An 18,220-nucleotide genomic window follows, 5' to 3' on the forward strand; every position below is an offset into this window, starting at 1 on the left:
GTCACTCCGTTCGCTGTCTATAGAAGATAAGGGGGTGACAGTGCACAGGTGCGACTGTCCCCCATACGCACCTCACTCACAAGCTTGTTCACACTCTGAGCCCGCTTAAGAACCAAGTTGTCGTGGGCTGGGAGGGAGTGATAATGCGCAGCACCCTTCATCTTATGGAAGTCCTGCCTGTATTTTATCTGAAAGAAACACACAAAGAGGGTCTTGAGTTGTTGGTTCCATGCTCCATGAGAGAAATTACTCCAAGGTTACCCCACATTTAATGTCAACATTTACTTAATAGAATTTTCTGAAAGAAAAAGATCATGCGGGTTTTTTTCTCTACTAAGTCCATAAACCACTTGCTCCCTTTTGTATTAAAATTTTACGGGCCCTTTTCACACTTTTTACACTTTATACTCTAATTCTTCAGGAAGAGACGTCTTAAAATGACCACACCAAAAGGTGTAACCCCATGCCCACAATGCCCTTGGTTTCAACATCGTTTCTCACCTAGCCTCCTAACACGGGGCAAAGAGAATAATGTGTCTTTTACTTCCCCTTTCAGGGCAAAAGTGCACTGTTCTGGGTAAATGGGTAATAACTGAATAGTAACAGAGGAAAGGAGAAAGGCAAAGAAAGGGGTGTGAAACGAATGCTCAGCTTCTGATTTTAGAGCAAGTCCAAGTTGGTGTTTTAAGGTCTCCAGTGTGTGTGTCACTTTACCAAGTTTAATTATAGCTATGTTTCGAGGACTGCCAGCTGGCTAACATCCTGCAAATAAGAATCATTTTATCAACTGGGTTACACCCAGTCTGATAATCACATGACTTGTTTTAATCAGCTACAACCCTAAAGTGCTCAATTTCTAGATGGGTTATTTGCGAAGACTGTCCTAACCCCAGCTTATCTGGCTGGGCCAGTATTTCTATTTGCTTCAACTGACCTTAAGTGAGTTATGTGGTTTGTTCTTTGAAGCAGATAAATGTGACCCAACAGTCCAAACAAAAGAAGTAAATGTAAGAAATTTGGTTAGAATTGAGGGCTAACATTCTATTTTGGCTCAGCTCTAATAAATATATCTGTGTATAGGTTTCAGTAAACATATCCTTCAAAGTCTCATTTCTCCTCTGCTTCTGTGGCTCTGTGTGTCGTCCTGATGTGTTACTTACATCACTAGCAAGTTCGTTGGCTTTCTTGGCATTCTGATAAGCTGGGGTGATCATGGCCGGGAAGCTGCCCTTTCCTCTGTGCTCAGCATACTCCTCCGAGTAACCCTGCTGGGTCAATTAAAGAATTCAATTAGTAATGCTCCCTTCCCCAAATGGCTGGGAGATTAGCAACAATCTCTCCTGGAGCCTGTTCCCATAGAGGCCCACACATTGGACGCTCCAGTGATGACCCTAGGAGCAATACCATGTGGTGGCTGAGATGGTAGACTCTGGAGGCGGGCCTACTTACCTGTGCCCAGCACACAGTCAGCACTAAATAAATGGTAACTGTTATCATTATCATCATCATTTCTACCAGACAAATCAAGACACTCCACCAGTCTCCCAGGCCCATGTGTTATGGAAGATTCATTTCTCAACTGACACCAGGAAAGTCCCTCTGTCTTCCAGCAGTCTCGAACACTACCTTTCTCAGGCTCATTGGTAGATCTATGCAGAGAGACACATTCACATCCCAAATACTGTCTCCCGCAGCGATGTATGTCATTTACCAAGAAAAAGAACATTATATAACTATTTGAATTTTTGTAATTTGAGGGGAAAAACTTCAAATTACCATAACATGATCTGAAAAGGAACTAGATGTATATTTCCGACAGAGTGTTATAATCTGTGTCTTAATTTCTTCTTTCCTCCTCCCCACACCACCCACCTACTCCCACAAAGGAAAACCTTCTTTTTCATGGAACTGTCATCACGTCACTAGTGTAAACCTTCCCTGGCAGTGGTATGTCCTTGAAGACCCCATCAGATGCTACCTTCTCTTTGAGGAACTCCTCCCTCACTCCCGGGCCTGCTCCAGGCAGAATCAGCTGCTTCCTCATCTGTGTGCCCACAATCTGGAACAGCCCTGAGTGTGCCCCCTCCAGCTCAGGACTCCATCTCTCTCCAGCCTCCTCCAAGGCTGGGGCCCACCTGCTCTAGCACGAGGTTCGGAACCTGGCACACACATTTTCTTAAATGAAACTGTTGGATCAAATTAGAACGTCCAACCTTCCTTTTAATTCAATAATGACAACTGTTTAGCCCGAGTGCTCCTTTGTGTTTGGCTGCCAGAATGTTCTGGGCCTAATGTAATAAGTAAAAAAAGTTAAGCTAAAAAATAATAATGGTAAAGGCTCTCAAATTCTTGGGTAATCCCCTTTTGCCCATTCTGCTTTATGGTTTGGGGTTGGTTTGTAGCTTTATTTTAACTTCTCTGCTTATATGCATCTATGTTGCGTGTGTGCATCTTTTTGTAAGACCCCTAATCCTACTGGGGAGTTGCCTGGTTATAAATAATAAATCTATTATGTGGTATAGCCCCTTAACCTAAAAAAAAAGTTACTCATTAAAAAGAAGAATGAATTGTTTGGCATTTTAGGCACGGATATTTATAGTTTATCTATCTGCCTGTTCCTCTCTCACTCCCTCCTCCTCATGCCCTGGCGAGTTCCACTAAATCACCCAGTGAGATGCCACACGACTGAGTCCTCTCCACAGCTGCTAGCAGTGCCATCAAACAACAATTACTTTGATTCTTGTATTTGTTATTATCACGACGGGAAACTTCAACCAAAACGTGCTAATAATCAAAGATCCACTATGATGCTATAAAGTTACACTTCCTCGATGTGTATAGACACATCTAGATACACACAGGAAATTACATGTGTGTCTTGTAACTAGTGGCAGATAGGCAGATAGGACGGTCCAAATATAGAACAAAATATTTTTTGCCAAATATGGAAGCCAAATATTTTTTAATAAAACTGATTTTGGGGCTGGCCCCGTGGCTTAGCGGTTAAGTGTGCGCGCTCCACTGCTGCCGGCCCGGGTTCGGATGATGGGCGTGCACCGACCCACCGCTTCTCCGGCCATGCTGAGGCCACGTCCCACATACAGCAACTAGAAGGATGTGCAGCTATGACATACAACTATCTACTGGGGCTTTGGGGGGAAAATAAATAAAATTGATTTTTAAAAGTTGTCCTGAGCCTTCTAAACAACATATTTAACACATGAAACCAATAAAAACATATTTGCACGGAGGTGAAGGCACTGAGACCATTTAATTAACTTATTGTAGAATTTAATAAAATGGCCTTTTTAATTCAAAACCCAACATTTTTGATCAGATAGACATTTGCCAAGGGGTCACAATCTATCCTCACTCACATCCTAAGTCTCACATGAGTCCCCAGTATAGGCAACTTGGTTTTCCGAAGAAGAGAAATAAGTTACTTGTTTCTTTCATAAATTATGTATGTTGAATAAGTCATGTATGTTGTAGAGTCTACAAACTGCCAAAAAATTCAAACAACTGTCCAATTAAGAAAAAAAAATCAGGGCTGGCCCAGTGGTGCAGCGGTTAAGTGCACGCACTCCACTTCCACAGCCTGGGGTTCGCAGGTTCAAATCCCGGGCACGCACCAACGCACCGTTTGTCAAGCCATGCTGTGGCAGCATCCCATATAAAGTAAAGGAAGATGGGCATGGATGTTAGCCCAGGGCCAGTCTTCCTCAGCAAAAAGAGGAGGATTGGCATCGGATGTTAGCTCAGGACTGCTCTTCCTCACAAAAAAATCAACTAAGCTCATTGAATGTACTCTTCCTGTACACATACTTGGTCTTCCAACATTCTTTACTTCTAACCATGAAACAATAATGTTGCTTTTCTCCCCTACAGCAACTGTAGTACCAAAAAATACAGAGGGATATAAAAATTAGCTTGTAATGGTCATCTCAGCCTTTTTACACCCTGTCAAGATACAGTTCATCACAGAAGTGAAATTGGGAAACAGTTCGCATTCTCTGGCATGCTGCTTTATCTAGTAACCTAGATAAGAAATTCACTTTCTAAGAAAACAAGTCCTGCTATTTAGTGAAATGTTCAATATTTTTCAAGACATGCATTTTGATCACTTTCACGCTTACGTAGTGACGGTCTAAATGTAGCCAGTATTAGTCCTTGGGACCATTCTTCAATGAATAGGTGAGAATGCTTTACTCTTGACAAACCCATCATATTGATATAGGTCCTTTATTTAGAAAAAGAAAAGAAAAAGTGCTTGGAATCACTTTCCAAATCAATTTCCAAAGTGGATCAAGTTGAGGCCTATGTAATCCTTTGTCCACTACTTTCTGGCTTGGAAAATCCACTTTTCATACGTAGGGCAAAGACAAACCTCAGCCCAACCCCTGATTAAACGGTCAGAGGCTATGTGACAGGCTAGAGGGCTGCCAAACTGAAGACTGACCATTGAAAAGGGCAGTCTCCCAGGAAGTCATTTTATCACATACCTGGCCGTACTGGTCCACATATTCCTCAGCTCCAGCGGCTGGACCAGCCATTCCCTTCATTTGTCTTTGATATTGTTGATGGTACCTCACCTATACGATAGGAAAGGACAAACCTGGTGAATTGAGCCTCCTATGCACAGAGGCCAGAAGAGTAAAAATGAACATCTTGTGGAATGTTCTTTTTCTGCTTGGAAGTCCATGAGTGTGTCTTTGACATAAAAGTGCCAGATCATTATCCTGGTAAAATTGATTGAAAACTATAAAGGAAAACTTCTTCCTGGATCCACAGTCATGTAAAAGTAGACAGGAAGTTGGACTTGCCAGGCCCAGGTAACTTCCTGCTTCCTCCTCTAACATGACAACTTTGCCGTGGACACTTACATCACTCGCCAGCTCATTGGCTCGTTTGGCTATCTGATAAGCAGGTGTGATCATAGCAGGAAAACTGCCTTTCCCTCTCTGCTGTTCATAGTCCTCTGTGTAGCTCACCTGGAAAATGAAAAAAAAATATGAATCGCATGCCACAAGGCCACTATCTACCAGGCAATTTGAGTAAGAAGTGCTAAGGCTCCCATAACACCCTGCACATCCCCTTCACGGCCCTTGTGGCAACGTAGCTGGCTTATATCTTGATGGATCATGTGCATCTTATTTCCTTTTTTATTCCCAATACCCAGCACAGAACCTGGCATATGGAGACACTCAATGTAGAATTCAGCACATACTTATGAGGCACCTGGTATGGGCCAGATGGCGGGGCTGGGCAGACGAATAAGGTTTCTGCCCTGGAGGAGCTGCCAATCAAGTCTGGGATACAAAAGAGACTTCTCAACCCAAGGCAAGTGGAAGCCTGTTATTAAGTTGAACCTGGATTCATACTTAAACTTCCCACTCAGAACAACACTAAATTCTAGGTCTTATTATGTTATGGAGCAACTGGACTATGAAAAGGCAAGTGGTAGAAATTCTTTAGAAGTTATACTCTATAATTTGCAGTGACAAGGAGAGAATTCTTTCAGATTAATCAGATACATCTGGTGTGTTACTAATACCGTCTAAAGTTTTCTCTCTAAAGAAGAGTTTTTGCAAGGTCTGTGCTAGCTGACTTATCTGACTTGACCATCCTTGACCTTAGAAAGCTCTTCCTGGCCCCCACACAGGACTAAGATGCCTTCTACATTCTCTGTCCCTCCCCGTCCAAGTAAGGAAAGAATGGCGAATCTCAAAGGAGAATCACTGAGTCTTGGCCTCCGTCATTTCTTACATCACTTTGAAGCTGTCCCCCGGCCTTGGCCCGTAGCAGCTCAGGGGTATCCGCCACTGTAGTGAACCTGGAGATGCGCTCATCATGCCCTCTCTTGTATTCGACCTGATGAGGAGACAGCATAGAGTCAAGGTCATACCAACCAGCCTTTGTGAAGACCTCTCCTTGCAGCTCACCTGAAGCTACACCATTGGGCTACACTCAACACAAACCTGTGGCAAGTCTTTATGGCTTGCCTTATGGGCTCCTCTTCAAAAAGAATTGATGCTAATGTGTTAAGAGAGTGCTAGACACTGCTAAACATCAACACTTACTAACTCACTGCATCTCCATAACAATCACATGAGGCATGACTATTATTCTCCCCATTTCACAAATGAGTAGCTATGGAATAGAGAGGTTAAGTAATCTGCTCCTGGTCATACATCTAGTAAATGATAGAGCCAGGATTCAAATTCCAGCATTCTGGCTCCAAAATCTGAGCTCTTAACCAACAAGCTATGCTACATTTCAGGAGGATCTGCCATCCACTTAATAAAATTCAGTGTCCTTAATGCTAAGTGACCTCAAGAAATTATTTGGTCTAGTCTTGGGGTGAGCTACATGGTCTTCTCTCTATTTGATGGATGTGGCCCAACTGAAGCACAGAGGATAATCAATCGGGAAAAGAGAAAAAAACAGTTTCTCCATAATACTATACTAATAGTACCTACTGCTCAAAAACATGCTCTTATTGGATTTTTTTCTGAATCCCAGGGGTTCATTAATGACAAAAATTAGCAAAATTGAAGGTGAATAAGCACTAAGACACTCACTTGGCTGGCCAGCTGGTTGGCTCTCTTGGCCCTTTGATAAGCAGGCGTGATCATGGCTGGAAAGCTGCCTTTGCCCCTCTGTTGCCCAGGGTCTTCTGTATATTCCTGCTGGTCAAAACCCATGTCAGCATGAGAACCAACAAGATACTGGAGGAGAACTAATAAACCTGTGATAGCAAGCATCCTCAGAACCAATGCAACTGGATTTATAAGGTACTTGGAAAAATATTTCAATCATCTGGAATGAATTTGAAGATGTTATTCAACTGGTGACTTGAATAACACCTTCAACACTGAAGAAATCATATTTCCCAGATCACAGAGTTTCCCTTCAATGCTTACATCAAATTATGTGGAACCTGGCACAACCCAAGGGATGCCCTTTGACTCAAAGGCATGTATGATAATACAGCAATTAATATGCAGGAGACTTCTCTGTAACTCGTCCACTAGAGATAGTTCTACAGCATTGGGAGTGAAATGTCTGTGCTTTTTGGTCCTTACTTTTTGAGTGTCTCTGATGATTGCTTTTCCTAATGAGACATAGCACCTTACCATTTGTTTCTATTGTTTTCTTTCCATTTGCTAAAGGAAAAGTCACTAAAGACTAACAATATTTTCCAAAGTGGTTTCTTCAAAGGATAAGCGTCCTGGGTGTGTGCAGAGGACTAGAGAGAACTGTGTGCAAATCGTTAAGGATTTCCACAATCTGGGCTAAAATTGCCTTTCCTATATGAAAACTTACTAAGGTCTCTCTTATGGTGCTGGAGGTCAGAAGTCTAAAATGGGCCATCAGTGCTGTTCCTTCTGGAGGTTCTAGAGAAGAATCCATTTCTTTGCCTTTCTCAGCTTCTAGTAGCCTCCCGCATTCCTTGGTTTATGGCTCCAAACTGCTTTGACTCCTCCTTCCATTGTCACATCACCTTTTCTCTGACTTGGACCCTCCTGCTTCCCTTATTACAAGGGCCTTAGTGACTACAGTGGGTCCACCCTAATAATCCAGGAAAATCTTCCTATCTCAAGATCCTTACCTTAATCCCTTTGGCCATGTAAGGTAATTTATACACGGATTCCAGGGATTAGGACATGGGATTCTTTGGGAAAGCAGAGCATTATTCTGTTTATCACAATCTTAAAAATAAAGAAACATGCAAACTATTCGCTGACTAATTACTGAAGTAATTACTAGTGCCCTTACCTCACCAAAAGACTTTCGAGCCTCAACCATCCTTACGATTTCAGGGTCTGGCAGAGCTCCTGGGCACCAAGAATTCCCTTCCCCATATCCAGTCCAATAGGCTCTCTATAAAGAAAATATACAAACGCATACAAACACACACCCCACATATTTGGTGGGTAAGATCCCCCTATCTACCCCACCCTTCTAGCAACACTCCCATACACTGTCAATAGAAGATAGAAATTCTCTAAAAACTATAAGCTCCTATTGGCATACGGTGGGTTTCAGCTAACCAGAATGTTGATTTTCTTTCAAACTAGAAAATATCCTAAATAATTGAACTTTCTGAGATTCACTTATATCATAGAAGAGTTCCAAATGTAACTTAACGTTTCTTTGCTCATCAGTGCACCAAGACTGGGCAGCGGGGAATCATTACGGACAGACAGTCTGAGATTGATCAGCATTATTCAGCCAAGCTTCAAAAACTACTACCTGTTTAGTGCCTAATGTTGGGTTAAGTAGTTAACACTGGGAGAAGAAAAGCAAAGAAAAAGGAACACAAAGTCCCTCTTTTTAGATACTTAAGACCTATCTAGGGAGATAAAACTAACATATGAAACAATTAGTGATTAGAAAACATTTGTGTGCTTAAAGGTACTGTATTGAAGATAAATAAGAGAGTGTTTAAAAAGCAATCTGTATGTGATAGGCCCTGTTTTGGACAAGAAGATGGAATTTGGGCTGGACATCTGGGCTGAGGTCAGTTAATAGATGCGAAGGGAGAAAGAAAGGCATCTGCTCTAGGAGGTCAGTTCCATGAAGTCAGGGCCTTCATATGTTTTGTTCACTGATATATTCCAAGAGCCTAGAACAGGACCTGGCACATAATAAACTCAATAAATATTTGTTGAATAAATTCCAGGAATGGGGACTGCCATGAAAAAAAGCATAAAGGCAGTGATGGGGTTCGTGTGAAGCCCATGAGGAGGTGGGTTTAATTGGAATTAAGGGGAAGAGATGAGGAGTCAAGTGGTCTGGAAGTGGGGCAAGTTGGGTAGGTTGAGTAGAGCCAGCCTTTGGAGATCTGGAAAGACAGATCATTCATATGCGAAAATACGTTCAACCACACTAGCAATCAGGGAACTTTAATTAAAAAAACAAGATACAGATTGTCAATACTTTTATCTGGTAATACCAAATGGTGGTGAGAGTGTTGGAAACAGGTATTCTCATACTCTGCCTATGAGAGTATAAAATGTACAGCCAGTTTAGAAGGCAATTTGATAGTGTCCATTAAAATTAAAAAGGCACAGACTCTTTGACCTAGCAACCTCATTTTTCATTATCTATTCGAGAGAAACACTCATTTGTGTCCAAAAGAGGTCATTCACAAGGGTGTTCATTGCAACTTTGTGATAGAAAAAAAAATTGGAAATAATCCTGTATGGTTATTCTCCTATTCCATCAATAGGAGAGCATGATATATCCATTCTTAATGGTTGTACCCATGATACATCCATGCACAACACCTTAAAAGGATGCTGACATAGAAATATCTCTAAGATATTTGTTAAGTGAAAAATATAAGCTGCAAAACAATACATATTGTTTCATGAAAAAATAAAATTATACATTCCAATAGAAACATACATATACAATTTTCAATAAAAATAATAGCTGATATTTATTGTGCCTACCACTGTTCCAAGACCTTTACATTTATAGAACTCTTTAAACCTCACAATAGTTCTATGAATCAGGAACTTTAGTTCTATGAAGTTCACTTTATAGATGAGAAAACTAAAGCAAAGAAGGCTAACTAACTCGTTAAAGGTCCCCCACTAAGTGGCAGTAGGCATGTCCGAATGTAAGTACTAAAAAACAAATATAGAGACATTATTTGTGAATGAATAGAGAACATTCTGGAAGGATACCCACAAGACTGATCACAATGGGCATCTCTGCAGAGGGAACTGAGATTGGAGTTGGTAAAAAAGGGGTTAGCTTTGTACTGTTTGGATTTTTTTACAATAAGAAAAGTGCAAGTATTATGTATATAATTAAAAACAAATGGCTGAGGAATTTTGAAATGATGAGGCTATTAATAGCGAGTGACCATAAATTCTCAGGTGATGGGAAGAGTAAGCCAGGGACATCCATCCAGGAAGCTGTGTGTGACCAATATCACATGACAGGCTGGAGAGAGGCAAATCTGGAGGAGGGAAGGCCATCTCAGGAGCCCCTCATAAAGGTCCAGGCAGGAGAGCCTGTGGATCAGAGCTGGGATAGTGAAATGGAGGGGCAGGCGTGGGGGTGAGTGAAGTGTCAGAGGAGGAAAGGGCAGCCTTGGTTTACAGCCTGGATGGCTGTTCCTAGTAATAGAAACACAGTGGTTGGAAGGGAGAAGTCAATGAGCAGATATAGTTGAGGCTATGCTAGGACATGTTGATGAAGGTCTTTGGTAGACAACTGGAATTACAAACCGGATAAAAGAAAGCCTAATTGATCTCCTCTAGAAGTAATGATGACAATAAATTTCATTTGCAGAGTGTGTCATTCTTTTCTCTCTTTCCAAACCCACACATAACTCTTCTCTCACCTCGTTCACCAGTTGCCTGTTAGGTGCGGCTGCCCCATCCTTGGCTTTCATGTCCCAGTGAAAAACAGATTTAAACCGTCCACCATTGTCTTGGTCATCAGTCTGTGCAATGAAGATGTTGTCAGCAATATTTCCATCAGAGAAGAGAAAAATAATAACAATATATAGCTAAATTGTGGGGATTTTCCTAAGTCTCAACTGTAAAGCATCTTCACTGCACTACAACACACACTGTGCCGTCAGTCTCTCTGTGGCTTCATCGGTTCCACTAGCCAGGCGGCATGTACCGAGCACCCGCTGCGTGCAAAGCTCTTTTCAGCAGTGCAATTAAAAAGACTTCAAGTCTCTATGAGCTTATCACACAACACCAATTCAGGTTAGAGTAACCTCAGGAAACACGAGACACTAGAGTAGTGGTTCTTAACTGTATGTAGTCTGTGCAACGATCATCCAGGGAGCCTGTTAAAATGCTGGCTCCCCAAAGTCACGTAGGTGTTCTCCTATGTTTTATAAATTTACCTTTAACATCTTGATCTATAATACACCTTCAGTTAATTTTTGTGTATGGGTGTGAGGTAGATGTCAAGGTTCTTCTTTCTCCATTCAAACATCCAATCACTCCAGTACCATTTATTGAAAGCTCATTCTTGCTACATTGAATTGCAGTGATGCCTTTGTTGTAATTCAAGTGACCACATACGTGCAATTCTATTTCTGGACCTTGCACTGTATTCCACTGGTCTATTTGTGTATCTTATGCCAATACGACACTGAGTTAATTACTACTACTTTTATAGTAAGTCTTGAAATCCGGTAACCTAAGTCCTTCAATTTCCTCACAATTTCCTGGTTATTCTAGAATCTTTGTATGTTCATATCAATTTTAGAATCAGTTCATCAATTTCTACAAAAAAAATACCAAGATTTTCAGATTGCATTGAACGTATAGATCAATTTGGGGAGAACTGACATCTCAACAATATCTTCATGACCTTGGGACAGGCAAAGAATTCTTATTGAGAACATAAAAAGTACTAACCATAAAACAAAAAAGCAGGTCTTAGGGACAAACTGAGATATCATAATTTATGAGGTCTAAAATATGGCCCAGAAATCTGCAATTTTAACAAGCTGAAGTTTAAATCATTAATTTTACAGATGAGGAAAGAAGCTCAGGGAAAAGAAGTGAACTTATTAAAATCATTCAGTGGGTTAGCAGAGCCAGGTTTAGAATCCAGGAATTCTAGTTCCCTACTAACGCACTTTCTGTCATTGGATTTCTGTGCTTGCTACTGTTTAATGCAGTTCCAATATGTATATTTTTAAATATATGAACTGAGAGAACTTTACATGCTGTTCCCCTTGGATTTTGAGAAACTACCAGGAACATTACATAGACTTAGCAGCAGGGTTTCTTGTTGGCAGCACTACTCACATTTGGGGCCAGTTAACGCTTTGTTGTGGGGACTGTCTTGTGCATTGCAGGGTGTTTAGCAGCATAGCTGGCCTCTATCCACCAGCTGCCAATGGTACTCTTACCCCCTCCCAGTTGTGACAATCAAAAAAGTCCGCAGGCATCACAAAATGTCCCCTGGGGGGTAAAATTGCCCTCCTTGAGAGCCATCGACTTAAGGAATCAGAAACACGTGACCAAAGTAGATATTCTCCCCCACTTCCAAGAAGCCGTGTTTGCTGTCCTCCTCCCACAGTACAAATTCTTTACCGAGGAGTGTCTGCCTCCCCAGAGACCTTTTATGAGATAAGTGATTATTCTGAGGGAGTAGGAAGAGGAAAAAAAGCCATAAACGTTACTAGCAGGGTAGGGAAGTATTAAGGGCTAAAGTTCATTCTCTGAATAGAAGAGAACCTAGATGTCTTATTCTTCTAAAAATTCCATCCACACTTACCAAACAGGAAAGTTTGTCTTAGTAAATATTTATTTATTTTTAAAAGAGTGTCACTTAGGAAACAGAAAAGTGTCAATCTGCTTTAAATGCCAGCTCAAAATCTCTACCCTACTTTTTCATTTTAGCACATGCACAATGAATTTGGATTTTATTCAATTGGCAAAGTCTCTCAGAGATGCTAGCAGGTAGGAAAGGAATCTATCCCACTCCCTAGGGTGGTACAAGATCTGGGGCCTGGAAGGGACACGATTGTCCATTTGAATTTTTCCCAAGTGGGAAAGGAGAAAGCGATCGCCACAGTCAATTGTTTGTACACAGACACACACACATATGTACGTACACACATACACACACTCATATATACACACACACGCACATACACACATGCATGTACACACATAGCATGTACACAGACATTACACACCCCATATATATACACATACACACACAGACATGCACACACCACATACACACATACACGTATACACACATACATCCCACACATGCACATATGTGCACACATACACCCACATACACGTATACACCCATACATGTGTATATACACACATGTATACACACCATGTACACAGGTATGCCTGCATGTGCACACCTATCCACACCTACATACACACATACATACACTCCCCATATGCACACACACATATTTATACACACACACACATATTCACATCGATGCAAACACACACACAGGCCTCCTGGGAAGCTGACATCACTGTCTGCGGCTGGAAATAGAACCAGCGACCATCCCAGCCTCACTCCGGGGTGGGCCTGTCAGACACAGTCGAAAGAAAGTGAATCCACTACCATCTCAAAGAAAGGTAAATACTGTGTGTGCTGCTGTGTGATTGTAAGGTAGGGACACACCTGTTGAGGCCTAGCGTAGGGTGGAAAAGTACAGATATTATGAATCTTTTTGTAGTGAGTGTAATATACACAAACAGCAGTCTGATGTATAAGTACATCTCCTTGGGTTTAATCTATCCAACTTTGGCTACACAATTGCAGAAGCACTGGATATTCGAAAACATAAACAAGCACTTTTTTCCTTCTGCACAGTTTCCCACCCTCGGGGGTCACAGAAGCAGGCCAATGGAGCAGTTTAGGATATGGGTGCGAAAGTCAGGCAGATCTGCATTTGTACTCACTCAACTAGCTGGGTAAAACTGAGCAAGTGACTTAACCTCTCTGAGCCACAGCCTCCCCAACTGCAATATGATGATGTTACAGAGGGTTCTTGTGAAGAATAAATGAGACAACATAGATAAAGAGCCTAGCAGAGTCTTTGGCACTCTGGTAAGTAAGAGCTAAATTCAGTATTTATTGTAATTTCATGTCATTGTCCTTAGACATCAAGAGATGAAAAGAAAATCCTCAAAGAATCAGCCTTCTCAGTAATCTAGGATTGCTTGTGATTCTTAATGAGCAACTCTCTGAGCCTTGGTTTTCTCACCAGCAGAATGGGATAATATTAGTATTTACTTCATTGGATTGGAATGTGTATTAAGTGAATTAAGCAATTGTACAGTAAGTGTTATATAGCTTGTTAAAAAAATAATAAACTCAGTATTAGTGCAAAGCACTGAGAGAAACAAGCTACTTGGCAGGTGTGGAGAGACCACATGATAAGGATAAGCATGATCTAACACACGTTTTCTTGAGGAGGAGGCAGCCTGGGCAGGCGAGAGAGTCAGTATAAGGCGAGGTAACATTAAGACGGCAGATTACTAGAGAGCCTTCCATCTCATGTGTAATTTTCTAATTTTAGAAAGCAGCTAGCTCCATCCCACGGACCAACTTCTTGTGGGGGATGGGGGAGAGAAGTTAAATGATTCATCATTTTAATAAATGCAAGCGTTCAATCAATCACTAGTTATTTGACAAAACTCCACTGCTGGTCTTTCAAAAGAGGCTGGTTTATCAACATGGGCTTCTTGTCTACCCAAACATCACTTCCAAATCAAAATATCTTTGACCTACCCCCTACCCCAAGGGGAAAGAGAGGCTGCAAATAACCTTACACATCACTGAATTCAGAGAGATCTAAGAGTGTGGAAGTAGAGGTTTTTAATTTTCTGTACCAAAATATCACGGGGGGGAAAGAAAGGAAAGGCTCTTGTAATATGTCCAACTATATAAACTTTGTTTTATGTATTAAGCACCTAGTGTATGCAGGGCCTATTGTATAAACTGTCCTCAATGTGTCCAGAGCTGGCAGACACAGAGCGATAACACTGGATACAAGGACCTCAGACGTTCAAGCTAGTTTATCCTGGGTCTTGGCCCCCGTATTGTGGTAGGACCAAGAGCAATATTTGTTACTTAAATGCACTTTGCATGTATAGGTGGAGAAAATGGGCAGGTTCATGTCTAGACAGAGATACTTAAAAACCTAACAGGTGCTGGGGGAAAGAAATTTTCTTTAAAGGCTATTTTGAAATTCAAAATTAAGTAACTTACCCCACAGATGGCCTCTGGAGATTTCCTCACACTTAGATTTAATGGAGTGTGATAAACACTTGTGAAAGTGTTGTTCTTGGGGTTATGGCTACAAAAATTAGATATAAACCAAAATTAGAAATGTACTATATCCAAGATGATTGAGTGACTATTCTTAAAGGCACAGCCACTTTTTAAATCAATAAATATAAAACAATAATTAAGTCCAAGATTTTCTAGGCAATAAGTCTTAAAGAAAAAGAAAGCAAATCAAATAAATTCAACGTATATAACTTAAAGACCAAATTTAATTGGAAATGATCACTTAAAAACTTTCTGAACAAATAGAATAGGATTCTGAAATTATTTAAAAGAAAAATTTTAAAGCTCTATATGCATATCTGTGGCAATTACATTGTTCTGTGCAATATTTCATAATTTGACATGAGGTTATAGTGGATAGATTTAATCTTTTCCTTACAAGAAATTTGAAACTTTCAACTTCTTGTCTACTGCATAAAATCTCGTCTTAGGTCTTTTCAATGATTGTAAGTTAAAAACTTTGGAGAAGACATTTCTCAGATTTAACCCTGGAGTGTGTGATTTGAACCTCTGATTGGCTATTTGTTAAAAAATAAGCAAAACTCAAGCGGTGGTGGGGAGGGGCATCAAACACTTACGCATGACAGTATGGCTTTTTCTGGTGACTCACAAAGTTATTAACTGACAGCATCATCTTGCAAACTTCACAGTGAAAACACGCTTTATGCCATATCTAGAAATCATATAGAAAAGATTTAGCAAAACTATCTTCTCTTCAGACTCAGGATCCTTACATATTTCAGGGTAAAAAATAGAGCTTTAGGGATAAAATGGTGATAAAAGCACACACATACACACACACAGCTACAATATGTTAAATAAATGAATAACATTTTTTTGAGACAATATAGAAGACATAGCTAGAAATGAGTAGAACTGAAGAAAGGTGGGAAATACATCTTTCTTTGGTGGTTCAAAAAAAAACCCACATGTCCATATGTGAAAAGATAAATTTCCCATGTTTGTTATTATTTCCAAAGGTCAGGAAATGTGTACTGACCTGATCTAGACAGCTGATCTTCTCAGCAGGATACACTCCATACCCACACCTAGAGCAAGCCTGCACGTTCATCTTGAGGTCTGAAGACAGAAGACAAAGACAGGCGACAGGCAAGAAAGCCAAGGAGAAGCCCCAGTCTAGTTGGTCAAGTCTCCAAAATCCCAACCACTGTTAAATTCCTGTGGGCACCTTGATCGTTCAGAATCCAACTTCCACTTTCCTTTGCTGACCTTCTAGTTTGAAGTCAGCAGCTGGATGGTTTTTAAAGCTGCCACTTAGTCAAGGGGCTATTTTGGAGACTCACTCAGTACGCATGCGTCTGGGAAGTAAGGTGGAGGTATTTCTAGCTGACACGCTTCTCTAAATAGAAGAGTGAACTCACAACAGCATCATGTTTATGGAGATGACCAAATCCTCGTGTCTGACCAGGCAGCATGTAGTAGTTTAACACTAGCTGTGATCATAACCCAAGAAAAGAACCAAAGGCATAGCTACACCCTTGTCTGATGATCAAATTAGACAAGCTTGCTCGCTGAGGCCTATGACTAAAGCAGAAAGGCCAGCTCCCCAAAATACAGGAAATAAAACAGGATTGATTCACTCCACAGGAGGATATATACCATATTTGAACTTTAGTTTTATCTATTAAAAATGTTTACAACAGTGGGACTGAAAACTTATTAAGATATTAAGTCGTGTTTAGCTTCTGCTGGAATGCAAAAATAAGAACAAATGAGAACTCTTGGTGTTTTGGCTTCTGCATTTTATCCTGGACTGTTCCAGAAGGCCTGTCTGCTTATTCTCTTGCCTCCCAGGCTTGAAAGGGGCAGCTTGAGAACAAACCCTCTCTTCCTGACTTTGTGAAGCCCCTCATTGCCTTCAGTGTCTGCCTAAATGTCCTCTTAACACAGACCTTCCAGAAATAGCTTACAAAAGATGGCGCCTCACCTGTCCCTACCCCTCAGCTCACTACCTTCCATGCCCTTTACCCTGCTTGATGTTCTTCACAGCAGTTACCACCACCCGACATCTTAAACATTAGTATATCTACTTTTTAAAATTGTCTATCTCCTCTATCAAAATATAAGTTCCATCAAAACAGGATCTTTGGTCTTTGTTGTCATTTCTATATCCCCAGTGCCTAGAACAAGGCCTTACACGGAAAAAGTGCTCAATAAGTATTTATTGCATCAATGAAATGAAATAAACTTAGTACTTACACCAAAATGCCTACAGGGGCCGGAGGTGAAATCATAGGTCATGGTAGGGACCTTCCCAAACAGGAGGGCACACACCTCATCTAAAGTAGCAACCACCCCTCAGACCCAGCCAACTTTTCATGAGGGAACCAGTCCCCAGCACTGCCAATGTTCTGATCTTTCTGGAGAAGCCAGATGTCTGCATTTACACCTGAAATTCCCCTTTTTGTAAAACAGTGGGAATAAGACAATAAAACAGGGCCATAAAGACAATAAAACATGGGCAATATTTGGTTGGCAGTCTACCAATTACAGTAGCAACCTTTATTCCAAGACCCGCTGTGGATGCCTGAAACTGCGGAAGATACAGAACTCTATAAATAATATGTTTTTCCTATACACACACACCTATGATAAAGTTTAATTTATGAATTAGGCACAGTAAGAGATTAACAACAATAAACAATAATAAAATAGAACAACTATAATAATATACTGTAATAAAAGTTACTGTGGATCTTAGCAACCTCAGCATACAATTATTTTTCTTTCCTTATTAAGTCAAGAACTTGCACCTTTTCACTTAAAGAAAGCACTTTATGGCTTCTCTTTGGCATATCCAAATTGGCAGCATCACCACTCTTGTGCATTGGGCCCATTATTAAGTAAAATAAGGGTGACTTGAACAGAAGCACTGTGATACCACAACAGGGCTACTAAGTGATGATCGGGCTGGCAGCAGATACACTGGACAATGGGATGATTCATGTCCCAGGTGGGACGGCATGAGATCTCATCATGCTACTCAGAACAGCACGCAATTTAAAACTTATGAATTGTTTATTTCTGGAATTTTCCATTTAATATTTTTGGACCACAGTTGACCACAGGTAACTGAAACTGTGGAAAGCAAAACTGAGAATAAGGGGGGCTACTGTCCTTTGGCTTACACTCTCTGAGAAGATTATGCTGGGGTCTCCAGGTAGGGTGGAGAGAAATCAGTAGTACTTTTGTGTTGTGTTGGGAGACCCAGGGGGAGAAGGAAGCTGTAAAACAAGTGAAGAAGAGTAGCGTTCACGTGACATTATGCGGAGGGTACAGCCTGAGGCTCCCCATAGATAGATAGTGGGGCACAAGGTTGCTCTCTCAGCACCAGAGGGGGACTCTAAGTAGCGACCCCAGGCTCAGGAAG

At 40.9% G+C, this 18,220-nt stretch overlaps 1 protein-coding gene across 2 annotated transcripts in view; it reads right to left on the reverse strand.

The window, feature by feature from the left end:
• The window catches only part of NRAP (nebulin related anchoring protein), a 69,975-nt gene extending 54,044 nt beyond the window's left edge, over positions 1-15,931 (reverse strand). The window contains exons 1-11 of one of the 2 annotated variants that reach the window (XM_087432629.1): positions 15,830-15,931; positions 15,408-15,502; positions 14,749-14,836; positions 10,364-10,465; positions 7,780-7,884; positions 6,582-6,686; positions 5,767-5,871; positions 4,884-4,991; positions 4,503-4,592; positions 1,161-1,268; positions 72-188 (exon numbers count right to left, since the gene is read on the reverse strand). In XM_087432629.1, coding sequence (XP_087288755.1) covers positions 72-188; positions 1,161-1,268; positions 4,503-4,592; positions 4,884-4,991; positions 5,767-5,871; positions 6,582-6,686; positions 7,780-7,884; positions 10,364-10,465; positions 14,749-14,836; positions 15,408-15,502; positions 15,830-15,901 — 1,095 coding nt within the window. In that variant the 5' untranslated portion in view covers positions 15,902-15,931. The remainder of the gene's footprint in view (positions 1-71; positions 189-1,160; positions 1,269-4,502; positions 4,593-4,883; positions 4,992-5,766; positions 5,872-6,581; positions 6,687-7,779; positions 7,885-10,363; positions 10,466-14,748; positions 14,837-15,407; positions 15,503-15,829) is intronic. The other variant, XM_004428089.3, reaches the window with a different exon arrangement.
• Positions 15,932-18,220: the final 2,289 nt, after the last annotated feature.

Source organism: Ceratotherium simum, chromosome 6 (genome assembly GCF_057802395.1).
Source record: "Ceratotherium simum simum isolate JZ-2026a chromosome 6, ASM5780239v1, whole genome shotgun sequence".
Lineage (NCBI taxonomy): Eukaryota > Metazoa > Chordata > Mammalia > Perissodactyla > Rhinocerotidae > Ceratotherium > Ceratotherium simum.